Raw genomic sequence first — 24,628 nt, forward strand, 5'->3', positions numbered from 1 at the left:
GGAGAATGGGCTTCTTGTTTGCCGCGAGCTCTTTAACCAACAGCTCGTGATCTTCTATCTGTACCGGCTCATGTGGCTGGTTCTTTACCCAGGAGACACCGAGAGCCGGGAGGGGAATGCCGTTCCCACTCTTCCGCTGGGACTCCTCCGTCCTGAGGCTTTACCCAGCGGAATTCCATAATGTTGTCTGTTTTTTAACACAAAGCCCAGTCTGAATGATCGCTTTAGATTTCAACATCAATAACACAACTGTTATTGAAAATCGTCGTGAGGAAAATCTTTCCCCGAACGAGGTCACCTCAGAGACTTCCATCAGTGCTTTCCCGCTCTAAGTGGACTTGGCCAATCAGAGTCCAATATTGCTCTGCTTTGCCTTCTGATAGGCTCCAGCAATACAAATAATAATGACCCTGAAACCATTATCGATTGTTGTAAAAACCCATCTGGTTCGCTAATGTCCTTCAGGGAAGGAAATCTGCCATCCTTACCTGGTCTGGCCTACATGTGACTCCAGAGCTACAGCAATGTGGTTGTCTCTCAACTGCCCTCTGAACAAGGGCAACTCGGGATGGACAATAAATGCTGGCCAGCCAGCGACACCCAAATCCCATGAATGAAAAACCATAAGCTTATCACTAATTCTGAGCTATCAGTCTCTGATTGGTGCCCCCCAAAGACACCGGCCAACACGGGGCCTCCCCAATGGTCGGGGCCCTGTGCTGAGGTGCGGTGTGTTCCATTGCAAGTCCACCGTTGCCAATAGCTCCTCAGCACAGCCCCTAATCTGAGTGTGTGCTTCCTACTGGCCTGGTTTTCCCTTTGTGTACGCGTCTCTTTACTGAACAATTGTTGCCATCCAGCCTGTCCTGGTCACGCATTTTGCATAGCTCACATTTTTAGCTGCTGTTGTTCAGTTGTATCACTGCTAATTTTAAATGTTGTATTCTTTATTATCACTTCTGTTTTGATTGTGCAATTGTTTTTTTGTTAGTGCTCCCTCCAACCATTCCCATCTCAGGATATTGATCTTATCCTTATCTTGTTTTGTAGTCTGACTCTTGCTCTTCAGCGAATTTTTATTTTCACTCAAATCTTCCCCTCACTTTATTGGTTTAAAGTCCTTATTTATCCTTTCTGTAAGGACCTTGGTGCCAACCTGGTATCAGTGCAGCCCATCCATATCCAGCTTCCTTCAGAACCCTCGGAATGAAGACATTTCAACAAAGAACAAAGGAAAGTACAGCACAGGGACAGGCCCTTCGGCCCTCCAAACCTGTGCTGATCATGATGCCCTAAATAAACTGAAAAAAAACCTTCTGCCCTTACCCAGTCCGTATCCCTCTATTCCCTCCCTATTCATGGACCCATTCAGATGCCTCTTAAATGTTGCTCATGTGCCTGCTTCCACCACCTCCTCTGGCAGTGCGCTCCAGGCACCCACCACTCTCTGCGTGAAAACATCCCCCGCACATCTCCCTTAAACTAATCATTGAGAGCAAGCGAGCTGCCATCAGCCACACAGGAGTCAGATATTCACTGAAGCTGGCTGAGGGTGTACGGAGTGTCCCCACCGCAAATTGTCATCGTCCTCCTGCAATGTAGGGACTATGGGCATCGCAGTGACCCCATAACAAGAGTCACAGAGGGTGTGCACTGCCATGGGTCAGACTGGACAGCAACGCTCACACACGCCATGTGGAGATAGTGGGATGACCTCACGGGATCACCCTCCATGAATCTAGGGGCAGTGAGGGATCTGCCTCGCCCGGGCTTCACCATTGCTTCATGGCCGACATCCCCTCCCTCGAGAATCACCCGAGCCTCGTCTCCCTCGACACCCTCCTCATCTCCCCCAGGTTGTGCTGGGTGCAGCAAGTGATGCGTGCCGCCCTCTGTGAATGGTATTGAGGGTTCCAACAGACCAATCCAGGCACTGGAACCGGATCTTCAGCCTCCCGGTGGTCTGCTCCACCAGTAAGAAGTCTCACAAACACCAGGTTAAAGTCCAACAGGTTTATTTGGAATCAGGAGCTTTCAGAGCGCTGCTCCTTCATCAGGTGAGCGATGCTCTGCCAGAGTGCGAGTTGCAGCATGAGCCTCATTGTATCCTGTCTCAGATTCACCCTGTGGCCTCCGCAGAGGCCCTTCAGCCCAACTTGTCCATGCTGCCTTTTTTTTAACCACTAAGCTAGCCCCAATTGCCCGCATTTGGCCCATATCCCTCTATACCCAAGGTACCCATGTAACTGTCCAAATGCTTTTTAAAAGATAAAATTGTACCCGCCAATACTACAACCTCTGGCAGCTCGTTCCAGACACTCACCCCCCTCTGTGTGAAAAAATTGCCCCTCTGGACCATTTTGTATCTCTCCCCTCTCACCTTAAACCTATGCCCTCTAGTTTAGACTCCCCTACCTTTGGGAAAAGATGTTGACTATCTAGCTGATCTGGGCCCCTCATTATTTTATAGACCTCTATAATATCACCCCTCAGCTCCAGAGAAAAAAGTCCCAGTCTATCCAGCCTCTCCTCATAACTCAATCCATCAAGTACCGAGAGCATCCGAGCAAATCATTTCTGCACTCTTTCTGGTTTGGACAGCATCATCTAGGCATCATCAGCCACATCAAAGTGGGCAGTCCTTGTCTAACTCTCCAGCATCTGTGGACCCTCAGGGATGTGAGAGGGGCTCAGAATGTAGGAGTCGAGCACACACCCTGGGAGTCGAGCACACAGCTGGAGGATATGTTTTATGTGGTCACAGACCAGCTGAACGTTCACTGAGTGGTAGCCCTTGCAATTCACACAATTCACGGCTCGATGCCCTGGAGCTCCGAGTGCCACACGAGTCCAGTGGATGGCACCCTGCACCTGTACAAAGTCAGAGATTTGCACATCGCTCTTGTATCCTGGCTTGCCTGATCGTGGTCAAACAGAACAAAGTAGTGTGCCCTTGTGAAGATTACGTCCGCCTCCTCCTGGATGCACTTGTGTGCAGAGTATTGCAAAATCCCGCAGAGGGCAGCGGCAGAGCCTCGGGAGGAGCCACTGGTGTAAAAATCAAGTGTTAGTGTAATTTTCAGTGACCCTGGGAGTGGATGGTCGCCAAGTCGCTGTGGTGCCAAATCCTGCAGAAAATGGGAGGTGTGACCAACCAGTTACTGCACATCTGTAGCCTTTGGCGACACTGGTTCTTAGACATCTGCTGGTATGTTAAGGTGCCATCTGTACATCCTGGGTCTAGCAAGACACCTATGAACAACGGCCGTCTTGGGGGGGGGGCCATGCTCTGTGTGCGGAACAGGCCTTGTCACCCCTTCCTCTTCATGGTTCTGCTGCTGCCAGACACCTCCATTGACATCTTCCTCTCTGCTGCTTATAAGTGAGAAGATTGGCGTGGGTTCATCAGGCTCCACATCTCGTATGGTCTCCTCAGCGCAGAATCAAAGAGAGAAACTTGACGGTTAGCATCAGTCTCCTCAGGACAAACATTAGTCCATTAATTGTCTGAAACTGCCTCTCAAAGCCCACTGACCCATGTCCTGGCCACCGCATTGATGCCCAGTCCTTCATTCATTTCCACACCACCCCCGCCCCACACCAAATGACCGTGTGGCCACAGCTTTGGCCACTCTGCTGTATCCTGAGCTCCCATTTCAGATGCAGGAATCATCCCCCGTTTCATTCCAAGGCCATGAGCTCACCCTGGTCTATGGGGGGGGTCCCTTGTCAATCTGCCCTTTGGCACCCAGCTGAAGAATAGGAGCACCCTCCTCGGGTAATGTGACATTGTCAACTCTCTAAGGGAATGTATTTGCTTTCCCGATCAGGCGTGGTGTAGGCACACCAGGGCAGTTGTTAATTGTGGAAGAGAGTGCGCCAAGTGTTAACCACTGAGCAGCAATCAGTGACACTCACACGCATAAGTAGTGCTTGAGTGGGCATAATTGCATGACTCGTTAGACTCCAGGCATGACAATTGAGTTACAGCTGAATGGTCTCAGCAGCAACATGCTGTACTGATCACTGACATGTCTTTCCAATAGTCGTGTCCCTGAGGACACCTCACATCTAGAACCACCCCCCACCTCCTCCACTCCTGGCCTTGAGTAGAACCATCAGTCCATGGTGGCTACCCACCCACCCACCACAGTGTCCTAGGCTTTCCTTCTCTCTGTGAGGTCCATCCAAGAATCCCATGGCCCAGCAGTAGGAGGCATCCTCAGGGTCTTGTGCTTTTCACACTTGTCAGTCTCCCCTTTGGTCTCCCCCACACCGAGTCAACCCTCTGATTCCCCCCCAAGTCAATCCCCTAACCTGCCCCGTCAACACATCAACACAACGCCGCCTTCGCCACCCCCGGTCTCCCCTGACTGATCTCCCCTGAGTCTTCTCCTGCTCTCCCATGACTAGGCTCCCTGTACCCTGGCATCTCCACCCCCACAATGCCCCACACCCTCCCCCTGCCTCCCCGCAACCACCCCCCGCCTCCCCCCCCCTCCCCCCCACCCCCCGCTCCCTCGAGTATGTTGTCCTTCATAGCGAGAGGATTTGACTATAGGAATAGAGATGTCTTGCTGCAATTGTACAGGACATTAGTGAGACCACACCTGGAGTATTGTATGCAGTTTTGGTGTCCTTATCTGAGGAAGGGTGTCCTCAGATAGAGGGAGTGAACATAGAACATAGAACAGTACAGCACAGAACAGGCCCTTCGGCCCACGATGTTGTGCCGAGCTTTATCTGAAACCAAGATCAAGCTATCCCACTCCCTATCATCCTGGTGTGCTCCATGTGCCTATCCAATAACCGCTTAAATGTTCCTAAAGTGTCTGACTCCACTATCACTGCACCCCAACCACTCTCTGCGTAAAGAACCTACTTCTGATATCCTTCCTGTATCTCCCACCACGAACCCTATAGTTATGCCCCCTTGTAATAGCTCCATCCACCCGAGGAAATAGTCTTTGAACGTTCACTCTATCTATCCCCTTCATCATTTTATAAACCTCTATTAAGTCTCCCCTCAGCCTCCTCCGCTCCAGAGAGAACAGCCCTAGCTCCCTCAACCTTTCCTCATAAGACCTACCCTCCAAACCAGGCAGCAAAGGTTTACCAGACTGATGCCTGGGATAGCAGGTCTGTCATATGAGGAGACACTAAGTCAGTTGGGATTATATTCACTGGAGTTTAGAAGAGTGAGAGGGGATCTCATAGAAACTTTAAAAATTCTAACAGGGTTAGACAGGATAGACTCAGAAAGAATGCTCCCAATGGTGGGGGAGTCCAGAAGTTGGTGTCATAGTTTGAGGATAAGGGGTAAACCTTTTAGAACTGAGGTGAGGAGAAATTTCTTCACCCAGAGGGTTGTGAATGTGTGGAAATCACTACCACAGAAAGTAGTTGAGGCCAAAACGTTTTATGATTTCAAGAAGGAATTAGATATACACTGGGAACTAAAGGGATCAAGGGATATGGGGGAAGAGGCGATTAGGATATTGAATTTGATGATCAGCCATGATCAAGATGAATGGTGGAGCAGGCTCGAAGGGCCGAATGGCATCCTCCTGCTTCTAGCTTCTCTGTTTCTATGACGAGGCCCCTGGTACCCGTGCAGGGTTACCCCAGTGTCCCCGAGTCAAAAGCTGCTCATTTCCAGTCAGATCTGGTCTCTATGAGTCAGCCCCCTGAATCCGTGAAGCTGCTCCATGAGCAATGCACTTACTCTGACGCTCTGAGCCTCCTGTTCCAATCTGCATTCAGCAGATCTTGTAGTTTGACAAACTCACACAAGAATATAATCAATCCAATACAGTTCTGGGCAGCACAGTACAGGAAGGATGTGAGCACACCGGGGAGGGTGCAGAGGAGGTTGACGGGGATATTACCAAGAATAGAACATTTTAGCAATGAGGAAAGGTTACATTGGTCAGAGATTGTTTTCTTTTCAGCAAAGGAGCTGAAAGAAGATTTTAATTAATTTGTATAAAATTATGAAGGTCCGAGATAGAGTAAAGAGGAGGAACCAATTTCCTTTTGCAGAGAGAGCTGTAGGGGGGGTGTAGTTGGATGGGGCGGGCAGGGGGGAGGGTTGATTTAAAGTCATTGATGGAAAGATTGGGCGGCACGTTGGCACAGTGGTTAGCACTGCTGCTTCACAGCGCCAGGGACCTGGGTTTGATTCCCAGTCACTGTCTGTGTGGAGTTTGCACGTTCTCCCCGTGTCTGCATGGGTTTCCCCCGGGTGCTCCGGTTTCCTCCCACAGTCCGAAAGACGTGCTGGTTAGGTGCATTGACCCGAAAAGGCGCCGGACTGTGGCGACTAGGGGAATTTCACAGTAACTTCATTGCTGTGTTAATGTAAGCCTTACTTGTGACTAATAAATAAGTTTTAAGATTAGCTGGGAAATGAGGAAAAATGTTTCCCCCCAGAGGGTGCTGGGGGTCTGGAACTCACTGCCTGACAGGGCGGTAGAGGCGGGAACCCTCAACTCAATGAAAACATTTGTGGATATGCAGCCACAGTGCCGTAACGCACAGGGAGCCACAGTGCCGTGACGCACAGGGAGCCACAGTGCCGTAACGCACAGGGAGCCACAGTGCCGTAACGCACAGGGCTACAGGTTACAAACTGGAAGAAGGGATTAGCCTCGAGAGTTCTTTATTACCGATACTTTGGATCATAAAAAGGCCATGAATCTTTCCACACGTTCCCATGTCTTTTTGTACACAGGCTGAGGTCAGAGAGAATTGTTAAAAGTTGGGTGTCGACCAGTTAGAAAGAAACTGAAAGTTTCCAATTCCATTAAAGCAGGTCACATTCAAACAACTGAATCCGAACATCCAAGCACAAAGGATAAAGTTTAATTTCTGTTTCTAATCCACCAATTTCTCTTCACCCACGGCAGAGGACTCAATCCTTTGTCACGCTCTTGTCCCCCTTTTCCAAACTCTTTGTGCTTCTCCGATTCTGCCCTCTCCATCAACCCCAATTTTAACCCCTTTTCTCCCTCACCTTCAATGCCAGCACCCCAAGCTCAGGAACTCCTTTCGTAAACCTCGCCACCTCTCTCGCCTTTTGATGACCTGCCCTAATGTCTCCTTGCCTGTCTGACCACGTGCCAGTGAAGCACTTGGAGAGGTTTTTGCACCATTATGGGTTCTGGGTAAATTGTTATGATGTTGGATCAGAGGCAAAAACCCACAGCTGACACCAGTTCCTGAAACCAAACGGTGAGCCTGGCAGCCCCGGGCACAGGGAGCAGGAAAAACCAGGGTTAGGTTTTAACCCTTAACTGCCCTTTGGAAACTGAGCAGCTAAATGGTTAAAATTTGTGAGTGACTGAAGTCATAGAATCATAGAATCTTACAGTGCAGAAGAGGCCCTTCAACCCATCGAGTCTGCACCGACCCAGCATTTTACCCCTGCAGAGGCAGTTAAGCAGCGTGGGTGCTTCTCTAAGCTTGTGAATGAGGGTCCTCATGAAGGTGTTGCAAGGGCCCAGACTGCAATTTTGCTTTCTGCCTGAGAGGACAATTACTTCCCACTGAGGGATATAGAGCGAAGGGGGGGATCAGGATATTGAATTCGATGATCAGCCATGATCAAATGGAGTTTTGTCCTTCATTGCTACAGGGATGGAGTTTAAAAACAGTGAGGACATGTTGCAGCTGTATAAGGTGCTGGTGAGGCCACACCTGGAGTACTGTGTACAGTTTTGGTCTCCTTACTTGAGAAAGGATATACTGGCACTGGAGGGGGTGCAGAGGAGATTCACTAGGTTGATTCCGGAGTTGAGAGGGTTGGCTTATGAGGTGAGACTGAGTAGACTGGGGCTATACTCATTGGAATTCAGAAGAATGAGGGGAGATCTTATAGAAATATATAAGATTATGAAGGGAACAGATAAGATAGAAGCAGGGAAGTTGTTTCCACTGGCGGGTGAAACTAGAACTAGGGGGCATAGCCTCAAAATAAGGGGAAGCAGATTTAGGACTGAGTTGAGGAGGAACTTCTTCACACAAAGGGTTGTGAATCTGTGGAATTCCCTGCCCAGTGAAGCAGTTGAGGCTACCTCATTGAATGTTTTTAAGGCAAGGATAGATACATTTTTGAACAGTAAAGGAATTAAAGGTTATGGTGAGCAGGCGGGTAAGTGGAGCTGAGTCCACGAAAAGATCAGCCATGATCTTATTGAATGGTGGAGCAGGTTCAAGGGACCAGATGGCCTACTCCTGCTCCTAGTTCTTATGTTCTTATGTTTTTATGATCAAACTGAATGGCAGAGCTGGCTCAAAGAGCCCAATCATAGAAACCCTACAGTACTGAAGGAGGCCAGTCGGCCCATTGAGTCTGTATCAACCACATTCCCACCCTGGCCCAATTTCCTGTAACCCCACACATTTACCCTGCTAATTCCCCTCACACTATGGTCAATTTAGCATGGCCAATCAACCTAACCCGTACATCTTTGGACTGTGGGAGGAAACCGGAGCACCCGGAGGAAACCCATGCAGACACGGGGAGAACATGGAAACTCCGCACAGACAGTGACTCGAGGCCGAAATTGAACCCGGGTCCCTGGCACTGTGAGGGCAGCAGTGCTAACTACTGTGCCATTGTGCTGCCCTGAATGGCCTCCTCCTGCTTATATTTTCTATGTTTCTAAAAGTGTAGGCCTTTCTGAAGAGGATTGCTTACACAAGAGGCCATTCACAATTGGTGTTTTATCTCTGTTGAGGTCAACTTGACAGTTCAAGCTCCTCCAGTTCTGAAAACCAGTCCAGATCCCATGGACTCAAATACAACCTCTGACCGTGCCGAGGGCAAACAGTCACAGAAGTGTTTTCTGAAATGTACTCAGTGTTGTTAGGGAGGTGGTGTGTCGCAGTAGGCAGTGCCCCTGCTCCTTTCGCCGGAAGCTCTAGGTTCATATCCCACTCCAAGACGTGTTGGCCACAGGAGGAGCATTCATGATGTAATGAATCAACCCGCGAGGCCTCCGAATATGTGGGTGAGGGAGCTGCAGAAATTCCTGTTCAACAACCACTGGTGATGCATCAAGGGTGGGAAGGCATTGGAGAAACACCAGAAGAGGATTACAAGAATGGTTCCAGGGGCGAGGAACGCCAGTTATGGGGACAGATTGGAGAGGTTGGGACTCTTCTCCTTGGACAGAAGAAGGCTAAAAGGTAGAGATGTTCAAAATCATGACAGGCCTGGACAGAGTAGATAGGGAGAAACTGTTCCTGCTGGTAAAAGGATCAAGAACCAGAGGGCACAGATTTAGATGATTTGCAAAAGAAGCAAATGTGATGTGAGAAAAAAACCTATTTACGCAGTGGGCAGTTGAGGTCTAGAATGCACTGCCTGGGAGTGTGTTGAAAATAGGTTCAATCGAGGCATTCAAAAGCGCTTCAGATGATTATTTGAATAGAAACAATGTGCAGGGGTAACGGGGAAAAGGCAGGAAGACAGGAGAATGGCACTAGGTCACGATGCTCGTTTGGAGAACCAGTGCAGACACGATGGGCCAAATGGCCTCCTTCTGCGCTATAACAATTCTGTGATGTCAGCGCATCAGGATACAGCACAAATCCCTCAGGATCTGCCCTGGATTAATGCAGCTGAAGAAAGAGTCACTGTTGTCGGAAACGTGGCGGCCAATTGTGCACAGCAAGATCCCACAAGCAGCAACGATCAGGTGATCAGTGTTTTTCTCCCTTGGTGGTGTTGGTTGAGGGATAAACATCAGCCAGGCCACCAGGGAGAACACCTTGCCATGGAAATAGTGAATGTGGGTTCTTTAACATGCACTTCAATAAGATAGCAACATTGAAGAAGTTCATTGATTCGTGTCACAAGTCGGCTAACATTAACACTGCAATGAAGTCGTTGTGAAAATCAAACTCCAGCACTTGTTCGGGTACATTGAGGGAGAACTTAACATGGCCAATGCACCTAACCCGCACATCTTTGGACTGTGGGAGGAAACCAGAGCACCCGGACAAAACCCACGCCGACACGGGGAGAATGTGCAAACTCCACACAGACAGTGACCCAAGCCATAATTGAACCTGGGTTCATGGCACTGTGAGGCAGCAGTGCTAACCACTGTGCCACCGTGTCGCCCAACTAGAGCAGCACTCCTCACTGGGAGTGTCAATTGGGATTTTTTTACACAAATCTCAAGATGCAGGGCTCAAAGCCACAAACTCAAAGGCCTGAACACGACTGATGGGGCAATGGCTCACACACGGACCAATGGGAATTTGCTCTCAGGTTTGGTTCCAGCTGAGAGCGCCAAGGACGATCCTATTGGACCAGGGGTTGGTGAGTGTAATTGAAGCAGTGTGCTTCACTGTCTGAATTTACATAAAACACAAAGGCAGCAGCAGCCATACATGTGGTGAGTTTCAATTGTCTTTTCAGCCACTCAATTACACCGGACTTCAAACTCCCAGATTGAAGTTTCAATTTCTCAAAAGTGAAATTGGCAACAACCAACCTTCTGTGTCCTTGAGACACCTGAGTCAATAATCCTGCAGCTCAGTGCAGTTCTGAGGGAGTGCCGCACTGTCAGAGGGTCAGTGCTGAGGGAGTGCCGCACTGTCAGAGGGTCAGTGCTGAGGGAGTGCCGCACTGTCAGAGGGTCAGTGCTGAGGGAGTGCCGCACTGTCAGAGGGTCAGTACTGAAGGAGTGCTGCACTGTCAGAGGGTCAGTGCTGAGGGAGTGCCGCAGTGTCAGAGGGTCAGTACTGAGGGAGTGCCGCACTATCAGAGGGTCAGTACTGAGGGAGTGCTGCACTGTCAGAGGGTCAGTGCTGAGGGAGTGCCGCACTGTCAGAGGGTCAGTAGTGAGGGAGTGCTGCACTGTCAGGGGGTCAGTACTGAAGGAGTGCCGCACTGTCAGAGGATCAGTACTGAGGGAGTGCTGCACTGTCAAAGGGTCAGTAGTGAGGGAGTGCTGCACTGTCAGAGGATCAGTACTGAGGGAGTGCTGCACTGTCAGGGGGTCAGTACTGAGGGAGTGCCGCACTGTCAGAGGATCAGTACTGAGGGAGTGCCGCACTGTCAGAGGGTCAGTAATGAGGGAGTGCTGCACTGTCAGAGGATCAGTACTGAGGGAGAGCTACACTGTCAGAGGGTCAGTGCTGAGGGAGTGCTGCACTGTCAGGGGGTCAGTACTGAGGGAGTGCCGCACTGTCAGAGAGTCAGTGCTGAGGGAGTGCTGCACTGTCAGGGGGTCAGTACTGAGGGAGTGCTGCACTGTCAGGGGGTCAGTACTGAGGGAGTGCCGCACTGTCAGAGGGTCGGCTTTCTGATCAGATGAATCAGGCCTGTCTGCCTTCCCCCGTGGAGGTGAAACATTTGCATGTTTATTGTGTTGAAGAAGAGCAGGGGACCCCCCACAGTGTCCGGGGGTCAATATTTATCACCCAACCAGCATTTCAACATCAACATCAACAACAACTGGCATTTCTATAGCACTGTTAATCTGGTTCCAAGGTGCTTCACAGGGATTCTGTCAGATAGAAATTGACACTCTGGCACATGAAGAGATATTCGAACAGGCGAATAAATGTTTGGTCAACGACATAGGGTAGATTTTTAAGGACAGTGAGGACGTGGCACTCGCCAACCCAGGAGTTGGTGTCTAACACACAGTTGCCAGCTCTTGCACTTCCGCTGACATGTTGACTGGCAGTGGGTGGGTGGTGGGTCTACTGCCCATCCTTGGGAGGAAGTCTCGCCTTTGAGAGCTGGCAACCAATCTGATTCACCGACAGCTCCTGAAACCCGCCAGGCACAGCGCTGCAGTGGCCAGGAGCGGTACTGCAGCAAACACCTTTGAAATGGTAATTCTTTTAAAGATTTTTTTAAAGTTTATTTATTACTGTCACAAGTAGGCTTACATTTACACTGCAACGAAGTTACTGTGAAAATCCCCTAGTCACCACACTCCGGTGCCTGTTCGGGTACACTGAGGGAGAATTTACAACAGCCAATTCACCTAACCAGCACGTTTTTCGGGCTGTGGGAGGAAACCGGAGCACCCGGAGGAAACCCACGCAGACACGGGGAGAATGTGCAAACTCCACACAGACAGTGACCCAAGCAGGGAATTGAACCCGGGTCCCTGGCGCTGTGCTAACCACCGTGCCACCCCGAATGAAGCAGCTTTCCACAGTGTATCTCACGGCTGTTTGTGAAACTTCCCCCCACCCCTACCTGCCACCTTGAGGGGGGATCAGGATTGGGGCAATCGTGTGTTAGGCGCTGGGATGGTTGAAGGAGGGGGTACCAGAGCTCCAGCATCTTTTGGTGGGAGAGTGGGGAGGGTGCCTTCAGATGAGCTTCACCATCCGCTCCCCCCCACTTATTGACTGAGATTAGGAAAAGTGCAAAGGTCACTTACCCACCTTATCCACTCCCGTTAGCCTAACATTGAGGCTGGGCAGGAAAAGGCCATGAAATGGCTACGTAAAGGTGAATGGGTGGGTTTCCTCCCCCGAAGGACTGACCACCGAAGCATCCAATTGTGTCTGGGTTTGGACGGGTGGGTTCCCGGGGGGCAAAGCCGTGCATTCAAATTTACACCCCTCCCCCCCCCACCCCACCTCACCCCAGAACCCGCCTTTGGGGAAGTGTAAAATTCTACCAATCGGGTTTTAAGGATTTTTTAAAGGAAGAACGAGAGAGGTGGAGAGAGAGAATTCCAGAAGTTGGGGCCCAGACAGCTGAAGGCGCGGCCGCCAACAATGGAGTGATTAAAATCGGGAATGCATAAGAGGGCGGGATTGGAGGAACACCGAGAATTTAGAGAGTTGTGGGGGGTGGGGGGGGGTGGCCGGCCGGGGGCGGGGGGGCGGGGGGGCGGTGGGGGGGCGGGGGGGCGGTGGGGGGGGGGGGGTGGCGGTGATGTGGGTTGGGGGGGGAGCGGTTAGAGATAGGTTAAAAACAAGCATGAGAATTTTAAAATTGACATGCTCCTAGACCGGGAGCCAATCACCGCCAACACAGGAGAGTTAGGGAAATGGGACTTGGTACCAATTAGAACATGAACAGTGAAGTATTAAACAAGTTCAAATTTACACCAGGTGGAGGGAGTTCCAGGACTTTGACCTAGCAACCGTGAAGGAACGGCGATATATTTCCAAGTTGGGATGATGAGTAACTTGGAGGGGAACTTCCAAGTGGTATTGCCAGGTATCTGCTGCCTTTGTCCTTCTAGATGGTAGAGGTCATGTGTTTGGAAGACGCTGCCTAAGGAGCCTTGGTGAATTCCTGCAAAGCATCTTGTAGATGCTACTGAGCATTGATGGTGGAGGGAGTGAATGTTTGTGGAAGGGGTAGCAATCAAGCAAGCTGCATTGTCTGGATGGTGTTGAGCTTCTTGAGTGTTGTTGGAGCTGCACCATCCACTCTTGACTTGTGCGTTATAGATGGTGGACAGAGTTTGGGGAGTCAGGAGGTCAGTTACTCATCACAGGATTCCCAGCCTCTGACCTGCTCTTGTAGCTACAGAATTTATATGGTTCAGTTTCTGGTCAATGGTTCGCCTCCAAAATGTTGAGAGTGGGAGATTCAGCACTGGCAATATCATTGAACATCAAGGGGAGATGGTTGGATTCTCTCTTGTTGGAGATGGTCATTGCCTGGCAGCTGGATCAGGGACGGGCAATAAATGCTAGTCTCGTCAGTGAGGCCCACATTGTCTGAATGAATTGAAAGAAAGCCGTGTGCTGTGTTCTGAGTTCTCTGACATCAATCTAACAGAATAATTTGCGCTTGACAACTGGTCTGAGTATCACTGGAATAGAAAGGGAAAGGAAATTGTCAGGTTCCCTGAACTCTCCTTACAAAGAAGTGACAGAATTACAGGGAAGTTTAAATCAATACAAGAACTCCCGACTGTGAGGCCATGTCACCTGTGCGACTCTCTCACCTGTACCACTCTCACCTGTACCACTCTCTCACCTATTACCAGCTCACCTGTACAACTCGCTCACCTGTACCACTCTCTCACCTGCTACCTTCTCACCTGTACCACTCTCTCACCTATTACCAGCTCACCTGTACAACTCGCTCACCTGTACCACTCTCTTACCTGTACGACTCTCACCTGTACGACTCTCTCACCTGTGCGACTCTCTCACCTGTGCGACTCACTGACCTGTATGACCTCCTGCGTCGGAACAAGGGAGATGGCCCCATGGACACAGCATGGAGGCACCGGCTGGCATATCCAGCTGATTCACACTTGCTTCTGGGAGGCAGGTCGCTGATTCCTGACAGGACACCAAGGGGGCAGCACTGAGCAGAGGTGAGGTGGCACTTTAGCACCATCTGCTGGCAGGCTACAAGTGGCATTGATGACAGTCTGGGAGGTGGGAGGAGTTGCATTGAGACTAACCACAATATCAGAGGCTGTGCACGAGGAAGAAAGAGACTTGAATTGTCAAACGGATCTTTTTCAATCCCAGAAAGTCCCAAAACTAAAGAAATACTTTTAGTGTGGTCATTATTGTAACTTTGAAAATGCAACGTTCCCACACAGCAAGATTCCACACATCAGTTAATGACCGCTGTTTTGGGAATGTTGGATTCAGAGACATATTGAGGAAATACTCAGCAAATAATTCTGGGCAATCTTTTGGATCCATCTTAGAGATACGAGTGGTTCGGGTCTGGAATGCACAGCCTGGAAGTGTGGTGGAGGCAAATTCCATCAAGGCATTCAAGAGGGCGTTAGATGATTATTTGAATAGAAACAATGTGCAGGGGAATGGGGAAAAGGTACAGGATTGGCACAAGGTCTTGATGCTTGTTTGCAGGGCTGGTGCAGACACGATGGGCCAAATGGCCTCCTCGTGTGCTGTAACGATTCTGTAATTCAAGATGTGGAGATGCTGGCGTTGGACTGGGGTGGGCACAGTAAGAAGTCTCAGAACACCAGGTTAAAGTCCAACAGGTTTATTTGGAATCATGAGCTTTCGGAGCGCTGCTCCTTCATCATGTGAGTGGAGAGGTGAGTTCATAAACAGGGCATATATAGATAGAGACACAATTGCAAGATAATGGTTGGAATGCGAGTCTTTACAGGTAATCAAGTCTTTACAGTGCAGACAATGTGAGTGGAGAGAGGGTTAAGCACAGGTTAAAGAGGTGTGTATTGTCTCCAGCCAGGACAGTTAGAGATTTTGCAAGCCCAGGCAAGTCATGGGGATTACAGATAGTGTGACATGAACCCAAGATCCCAGTTGAGGCCGTCCTCATGTGTGCAGAACTTGGCTATCATTTTCTGCTCGGCGATTCTGCATTGTCGTGTATTGTGAAGGCCGCCTTGGAGAACGCTTACCCGAAGATCAGAGGCTGAATGCTCGTGACTGCTGAAGTGTTCCCCGACAGCAAGAGAACACTCCTGCCTGATGATTGTTAATCCATTATCATAGTGTCTGCATGTTCTTGCCAATGTACCATGCCTTGGGACATCCTTTCCTGCAGCGTATCAGGTAGACTTCCCATCAGGGAACACTTCAGCAGTCACGGGCATTCAGCCTCTGATCTCCGGGCAAGCGTTCTCCAAGGCAGCCTTCACGACACACAACAGCGCAGAATCGCCGAGCAGAGACTGATGACAAGTTCCGCACACATGAGGACGGCCTCAACCGGGATCTTGGGCTCATGTCACACTATCTGTAACCCCCACAACTTGCCTGGACTTGCAAAATCTCACTAATTGTCCTGGCTGGAGACAATTCACCCCTCTTTAACCTGTGCTTAACCCTCTCTCCACTCACATTGTCTGTACCTGTAAAGACTTGATTACCTGTAAAGACTCGCATTCCAACCATTATCTTGCAATTGAGTCTCTGTCGATATATGCCCTGTTTGTGAACCCACCTCTCCACTCACATATTGAAGGAGCTGTGCTCCGAAAGCTTGTGATTCCAAATAAAACTGTTGGACTTTAACCTGGTGTTCTGAGAACTCTTATTCTGTAATTCAGCACAGGATTAGATACAGAGTAAAGCTCCCTCGACAGGAACAGCACGGGGTTAGATACAGAGTAAAGCTCCCTCTACACTGTTCCCATCGAACACTCCCAGGACAGGTACAGCACAGGGTTAGATACAGAGTAAAACTCCCTCTACACTGTCCCCATCAAACACTCCCAGGACAGGTACAGCACAGGGTTAGATACAGAGTAAAACTCCCTCTACACTGTCCCCATCAAACACTCCCAGGACAGGTACAGCACGGGGTTAGATACAGAGTAAAACTCCCTCTACACTATCCTCATCAAACACTCTCAGGACTGGTATAGCATGGGGTTAGATACAGAGTAAAGCTCCCTCTACGCTGTTCCCATCGAACACTCCCAGGACAGGTACAGCACAGGGTTAGATACAGAGTAAAACTCGCTCTACACTGTCCCCATCAAACACTCCCAGGACAGGTACAGCACAGGGTTAGATACAGAGTAAAACTCCCTCTACACTGTCCCCATCAAACACTCCCAGGACAGGTACAGCACGGGGTTAGATACAGAGTAAAACTCCCTCTACACTATCCTCATCAAACACTCTCAGGACTGGTATAGCATGGGGTTAGATACAGAGTAAAGCTCCCTCTACACTGTCCCCACCAAACACTCCCAGGACAGGTACAGCACGGGGTTAGATACAGAGTAAAACTCCCTCTACACTATCCTCATCAAACACTCTCAGGACTGGTATAGCATGGGGTTAGATACAGAGTAAAGCTCCCTCTACAATGTTCCCATCAAACATTCCCAGGACAGTACAGCACGGGGTTAGATGCAAAATAAAGCTCCCTCTACACTGTCCCCATCAAACACTCCCAGGACAGGTACAGCATGGGGTTAGATACAGAGTAAAGCTCCCTCTACACTGTCCCCATCAAACACTCCCAGGACAAATACAGCACGGGGTTAGATACAGAGTAAAACTCCCTCTACACTGTCCCCAGCAAATACTCCCAGGACAGTGGGGCAGTAGATAAGTGGGAAAGTGAATTGCGTGGAGGAAGCGGATGGTCTGTGGAGAGATTTGAATCGGCTAAGTGAGTGGGCGAGGATCTGGCAGATGGAGTATAATGTTGGCAAATGTGAGGTTATTCACTTTGGAAGAAACAATAGCAAATTGGATTATTATTTAAATGGAAAAAAATTACAACATGCTACTGTGCAAAGGGACCTGGGGGTCCTTGTGCATGAGTCGCAAAAACTCAGTCTGCAAGTACAACAAGTGATCAAGAAGGCAAATGGGATGTTGGCATTTATCGCGAGGGGGATAGAATGTAAAAGCAGAGAAGTCTTGCTGCATCTGTACAAGGCATTGGTGAGGCCGCAGCTGGAGTACTGTGTGCAGTTTTGGTCCCCTTACTTGCGAAAGGATATATTGGCCTTGGAGGGAGTGCAGAGAAGGTTCACCAGGTTGATACCGGAGATGAGGGGTGTAGATTATGAGGAGAGATTAAGTAAATTGGGTTTGTACTCGTTGGAGTTTAGAAGGCTGAGGGGGGATTTTATAGAGGCATATAAGATAATGAAGGGGCTGGATAGGGTAGAAGTGGAGAGATTCTTTCCACTTAGAAGGGAAACCAGAACTAGAGGGCACAGCCTCAAAATAAAGGGGGGTCAGTTTAGGACAGATTTGAGGAGGAACTTCTTCTCTCAGAGTGTGGTGAATCTCTGGAATTCTCTGCCCATTGAAGTGGTGGAGGCTACCTCGTTGAATATGTTTAAGTCACGGATAGATGGATTCCTGATCGGTAAGGGAATTAGGGGTTATAGGGATCAGGCGGGTAAGTGGAACTAATTCACTTCAGATCAGCCCTGATCTTATTGAATGGCGGGGCAGGCTCAAGGGGCTAGATGGCCTACTCCTGCTCCTATTTCTTATGTTCTTATGTTCTTATGACAGGTACAGCACGGGGTTAGATACAGAGTAAAGCTCCCTCTACACTGTTCCCATCGAACACTCCCAGGACAGGTACAGCACGGGGTTAGATACAGAGTAAAGCTCTCTCTACACTGTTCCCATCGAACACTCCCAGGACAGGTACAGCACGTGGTTAGATACAGAGTAAAGCTCCCTCTACACTGTCCCCACCAAACACTCCCAGGACAGGTACAGCACGGGGTTAGATACAGAGTAAAACTCCCTCTACATTATCCTCATCAAACACTCTCAGGACTGGTATAGCATGGGGTTAGATACAGAGTAAAGCTCCCTCTACACTGTTCCCATCAAACATTCCCAGGGCAGTACAGCACGGGGTTAGATGCAAAATAAAGCTCCCTCTACACGGTAGCACAGTGGTTAGCACTGCTGCTTCACAGCTCCAGGGTCCCGGGTTCGATTCCCGGCTCGGGTCGGTCCCGGGTTCGATTCCCGGCTCGGGTCACTGTCTGTGTGGAGTTTGCACATTCTCCTCGTGTCTGCGTGGGTTTCCTCCGGGTGCTCCGGTTTCCTCCCACAGTCCAAAGATGTGCGGGTTAGGTTGATTGGACAGGTTAAAAAAAATTGCCCCTTAGAGTCCTGGGATGCGTAGGTTAGAGGGATTAGCGGGTAAAATATATGGGGGTAGGGCCTGGGTGGGATTGTGGTCGGTGCAGACTCGATGGGCCAAATGGCCTCCTTCTGCACTGTAGGGTTTCTATGATTCTATGATTCTATGATACACTGTCCCCATCAAACACTCCTAGGACAAATACAGCACGGGGTTAGATACAGAGTAAAACTCCCTCTACACTGTCCCCAGCAAATACTCCCAGGACAGTGGGACAGTAGATAAGTGGGAAAGTGAATTGCGTGGAGGAAGCGGATGGTCTGTGGAGAGATTTGAATCGGCTAAGTGAGTGGGCGAGGATCTGGCAGATGGAGTATAATGTTGGCAAATGTGAGGTTATTCACTTTGGAAGAAATAATAGCAAATTGGATTATAGAACATAGAACATAGAAAGCCACAGCACAAACAGGCCCTTCGGCCCACAAGTTGCGCCGATCACATCCCCACCTCTAGGCCTATCTATAGCCCTCAATCCCATTAAATCCCATGTACTCATCCAGAAGTCTCTTAAAAGACCCCAACGAGTTTGCCTCCACCACCACCGACGTCAGCCGATTCCACTCACCCACCACCCTCTGAGTGAAAAACTTACCCCTGACATCTCCTCTGTATCTACCCCCCAGCACCTTAAACCTGTGTCCTCTCGTAGCAACCATTTCAGCCCTTGGAAATAGCCTCTGAGAGTCTACCCTATCCAGACCTCTCAACATCTTGTAAACCTCTATCAGGTCACCTCTCATCCTTCGTCTCTCCAGGGAGAAGAGACCAAGCTCCCTCAACCTATCCTCATAAGGCATGCCCCCCAATCCAGGCAACATCCTTGTAAATCTCCTCTGCACCCTTTCAATGGCTTCAACATCTTTCCTGTAATGAGGTGACCAGAACTGCACGCAGTACTCCAAGTGGGGTCTAACCAGGGTCCTATAAAGCTGCAGCATTATCTCCCGACTCCTAAACTCAATCCCTCGATTAATGAAGGCCAGTACGCCGTACGCCTTCTTGACCGCATCCTCCACCTGCGAGGCCGATTTAAGAGTCCTATGGACCCGGACCCCAAGGTCCTTCTGATCCTCTACACTGCTAAGAATGGTACCCTTCATATTATACTGCTGCTTCATCCCATTGGATCTGCCAAAATGGATCACCACACACTTATCCGGGTTGAAGTCCATCTGCCACTTCTCCGCCCAGTCTTGCATTCTATCTATGTCTCGCTGCAACTTCTGACATCCCTCCAAACTATCCACAACACCACCTACCTTGGTGTCGTCAGCAAACTTACCAACCCATCCCTCCACTTCCTCATCCAGGTCATTTATGAAAATGACAAACAGCAAGGGTCCCAGAACAGATCCCTGGGGCACTCCACTGGTCACTGACCTCCATGCAGAGAAAGACCCCTCCACAGCCACTCTCTGCCTTCTGCAGGCAAGCCAGTTCTGGATCCACAAGGCAACAGCCCCTTGGATCCCATGCCCTCTCACTTTCTCAAGAAGTCTTGCATGGGGGACCTTATCGAACGCCTTGCTGAAGTCCATATAGACTACATCCACCGCTCTTCCTATTATTATTATTTAAATGGAAAAAAATTACAACATGCTACTGTGCAAAGGGACCTGGGGGCCCTTGTGCATGAGTCGCAAAAACTCAGTCTGCAAGTACAACAAGTGATCAAGAAGGCAAATGGGATGTTGGCATTTATCGCGAGGGGGATAGAATATAAAAGCAGAGAAGTCTTGCTGCATCTGTACAAGGCATTGGTGAGGCCGCAGCTGGAATACTGTGTGCAGTTTTGGTCCCCTTACTTGCGAAAGGATATATTGGCCTTGGAGGGAGTGCAGAGAATGTTCACCAGGTTGATACCGGAGATGAGGGGTGTTGATTATGAGGAGAGATTAAGTAGATTGGGTTTGTACTCGTTGGAGTTTAGAAGGCTGAGGGGTGATCTTATAGAGGCATATAAGATAATGAAGGGGCTGGATAGGGTAGAAGTGGAGAGATTCTTTCCACTTCGAAGGGAAACCAGAACTAGAGGGCACAGCCTCAAAATAAAGGGGGGTCAGTTTAGGACAGAGTTGAGGAGGAACTTCTTCTCTCAGAGTGTGGTGAATCTCTGGAATTCTCTGCCCATTGAAGTGGTGGAGGCTACCTCGTTGAATATGTTTAAATCACGGATAGATGGATTCCTGATCGGTAAGGGAATTATGGGTTATAGGGATCAGGCGGGTAAGTGGAACTGATTCACTTCAGATCAGCCCTGATCTTATTGAATGGCGGGGCAGGCTCAAGGGGCTAGATGGCCTACTCCTGCTCCTATTTCTTATGTTCTTATGTTCTTATGACAGGTACAGCACGGGGTTAGATACAGAGTAAAGCTCCCTCTACGCTGTCCCCATCAAACACTCCCAGGACAGGTACAGCACGGGGTTAGATACAGAGTAAAGCTCCCTCTACACTGTCCCCCATCAAACACTCCCAGGACAGGTACAGCACGGGTTAGATACAGAGTAAAACTCCCTCTTCACTGTCCCCATCAAACACTCCCAGGACAGGTACAGCACGGGGTTAGATACAGAGTAAAGCTCCCTCTACACTGTCCCCATCAAACACTCCCAGGACAGGTACAGCACGGGGTTAGATACAGAGTAAAGCTCCCTCTACACTGTCCCCATCAAACACTCCCGGGACAGGTACAGCACGGGGTTAGATACAGAGTAAAGCTCCCTCTACACTGTCCCCATCAAACACTCCCAGGACAGGTACAGCACGGGGTTAGATACAGAGTAAAGCTCTCTCTACACTGTCCCCATCAAACACTCCCAGGACAGGTACAGCACGGGGTGAGATACAGAGTAAAGCTCCCTCTACACTGTCCCCATCAAACACTCCCAGGACAGGTACAGCACGGGGTTAGATACAGAGTAAAGTTCCCTCTACACTTTGCACCCTTCAGAATTTGTTTTCTCATAAAGGAATAGTAAGAATGTAGACAGGTTAGTGAGTGGTCTGGTTTGGAGTGGGGTGTAAATTTTGTAGAGTTCATCTCTCGGAAATGCAGAATTCCACCGGGAATGTCAAAAGTCCAAAGAGTAATGTGTTGCTGATGTAGCAGATTGATTACTGTGGCTGTTCTGGAGTTCAGTGCTCTGGGACACCCTGACCCATTCTGATAAACATACTCCACCAAACAAGTGAACAGAATTCCCGGCAGCATGTACACTCACACACCGACTGCACACAGGAGCTCACAGGACGCTAACAGTGGAAGGACAATGGGAATCCCTTATCCTGAGGAGGTAACCAGGTAACAGGACAATAAAAGATCTTCACACCTAAATCTGAAATAGGTAAACTTACCGAAAGTCTGGGACCGGTGAGTGGAACCCAGGCTGAGTTCTCAGCCTGTGAAGCTGCATTTATATCGTATCTTTCCCAACCTTTAGCCAGCACCAACTGATGTTGAGCCAAGGAGGAACTTGCTCTCAGAATGTACAATACGCGGTGGACTGTTAGTGCACAGCAAGATCCCAAACACTGCCAAAGAGATCAATGATTCAGTCATAATATGGTGAAGTTGATGTAATAACACAACAACTTGAATTTATATAGGTGCCTTTGACAGGGTGAATCATCTGTGGTGGATAAGTTGTTGGAAGGTATTTTGAGAGACAGGATTTACAGGAATTTAGAGACGGAAGGACTGATTAGGGACAGTCAGCATGGCTTCACAAGTGGAAAATCATGTCTCACAAATTTGATTGAGTTTTTTGAAGGTGTAACCAAGAAGGTAGATGAGGCAGTGCAGTTGATGTTGTCTACATGGCCTTCAGCAAGGCCTTTGACAAGGTACTGCATGGTAGGTTGTTGCATAAAGTTAAATCTCATGGGATCCAGGGTGAGGTATCTAAATGGATACAAAACTGGCTTCTTGACAGAAGCCAGAGGGTGGTTGTAAAGACTTGTTTTTCAAACTGGAGGCCTGTGACCAGCGGTGTGCCTCAGGGATCAGTGCTGGGCCCACTGTTATTTGCCATTTATATTAATGATTTGGATGAGAATATAGGAGGCATGGTTAGTAAGTTTGCAGATGACACCAAGATTGGTGGCATTGTGGACAGTGAAGAAAGTTATCTCCGATTGCAACGGGATCTTGATCAATTGGGCCAGTGGGCTGACGAATGGCAGATGGAGTTTAATTTAGATAAATGCGAGGTGATGCATTTTGGTAGATTAAACCAGGGCAGGACTTACTCAGTTAATGGTAGGGTGTTAGGGAGAGTTACAAGAACAAAGAGATCTCGGGGTACATGTTCATAGCTCCTTGAAAGTGGAGTCACAGGTGGACAGAGTGGTGAAGAAGACATTCAGCATGCTTAGTTTCATTGATCAGAACATTGAATACAGGAGTTGGGACATCTTGTTGAAGTCGTACAAGACATTGGTAAGGTCACACTTGGAATACTGTGTATAGTTCTGGTCACCCTATTATAGAAAGGATATTATTAAACAAGAAAGTGTGCAGAAGAGATTTACTAGGATGCTACCGGGACTTGATGGTTTGAGTTATAAGGAGAGGCTGGATAGGCTGGGACTTTGTTCTCTGGAGCGTAGGAGGCTGAGGGGTGATCTTATAGAGGTCTATAAAATAGTGAGGGGCATAGATCAGCTAGACAGTCAATATCTTTTCCCAAAGGTAGGGGAGTCTAAAACTAGAGGGCGTAGGTTTAAGGTGAGAGGGGAGAGATACAAAAGAATCCAGAGGGGCAATTTTTTCACACAGAGGGTGGTGAGTGTCTGGAACAAGCTGCCAGAGGTAGTAGTAGAGGCGGGTACAATTTTGTCTTTTAAAATGCGTTTAGACAGTTACATGGGTAAGTTAGGTATTGAGGGATATGGGCCAAACGTGGGCAATTGGGACCAGCTTAGGGGTTTAAGAAAAAAAGGGCAGCATGGACAAGTTGGGCCGAAGGGCCTGTTTCCATGCTGTAAACCTCTATGACTCTATGACTCTATCCCAAGACACCTCGCAGGAACGATATCAATGTAAATGTGACACATGGGCAGATGTGAGGACATCTGAATGAAAAGATTTTCAGAGAGTTATTGGCTTGAAGGACCATCTGAAAAGGGAAGAGAGAAATGGAGAGTTTCGCAAAGGGATTCCAGAGCTTGGAGCCCAATGGCAGAGCGATTGTAATCGGAGGTGGCTCAGAGGATAGAATGGGAGGCATGCAGAGACCTCGGAGGGTTGTAGGGCAGGAGGAGGTTACAGAGATAGTGAGGGACAAGGCCATGGAGGGATCTGAAAACAAGGTTGAGAATTTTAAAATTAAGGCATCCTGTAACCAGGAAACAACTCAGCTCAGTGAGCCCAGGGATGAAGGGGACTTGGGGTGACAAATGGGTTTTGCCCTTATTATAACCATGGCCACTTCCTTTGCCTTTCGTTCCATGACACTTTTTAATTTAATCTCTCCTCCCCTCCATCCCAGACATTCCCTTTTGTTCTTCCTCCCCCTCTCCTCTTCCAGCAGCATAAAATTCATGATGTTTCTCCCTCCCTTCAGTTCCAAAGAAGGGTCATATTAGATCTAAACATTAACTCTGTTTCACTCTCCTCACAGAAACTGCCAGACCTGCTGAGTATTTCCAGCACTTTCTGTTTTCATAGAATCATAGAATCCTACAGTGCAGAAAGAGGCCATTCGGCCCATCGAGTCTGCACCGACCACAATCCCACCCAGGCCCTACCCCCATATCCCTACATATTTTATCCACTAATCCCTCTAACCTACACATCTCAGGAAACTAAGGGGCAATTTTATCATGGCCAATCAACCTAACCCGCACACCTTTGGACTGTGGGACGAAACCGGAGCACCCGGAGGAAACCCACGCAGACACGAGGAGAATGTGCAAACTCCACACAGACAGTGACCCGAGCCGGGAATCGAACCCAGGTCCCTTGAGCTGTGAAGCAGCAGTGCTAACCACTGTGTTTTGATTTCAGATTCCTAGTATCTACGA

General features: G+C 49.0%; 1 protein-coding gene across 1 annotated transcript in view; it reads left to right on the forward strand.

Annotated features, from left to right (window-relative positions):
- The window catches only part of LOC144486402 (organic solute transporter subunit alpha-like), an 87,004-nt gene that overhangs the window by 25,498 nt on the left and 36,878 nt on the right, over positions 1-24,628 (forward strand). Inside the window, exon 2 of the mRNA XM_078204445.1 lies at positions 21,860-21,905. Within this exon, the coding sequence (XP_078060571.1) occupies positions 21,874-21,905 (32 nt within the window). The 5' untranslated portion in view covers positions 21,860-21,873. The remainder of the gene's footprint in view (positions 1-21,859; positions 21,906-24,628) is intronic.

This window comes from Mustelus asterias, chromosome 3 (genome assembly GCF_964213995.1).
Source record: "Mustelus asterias chromosome 3, sMusAst1.hap1.1, whole genome shotgun sequence".
NCBI lineage: Eukaryota > Metazoa > Chordata > Chondrichthyes > Carcharhiniformes > Triakidae > Mustelus > Mustelus asterias.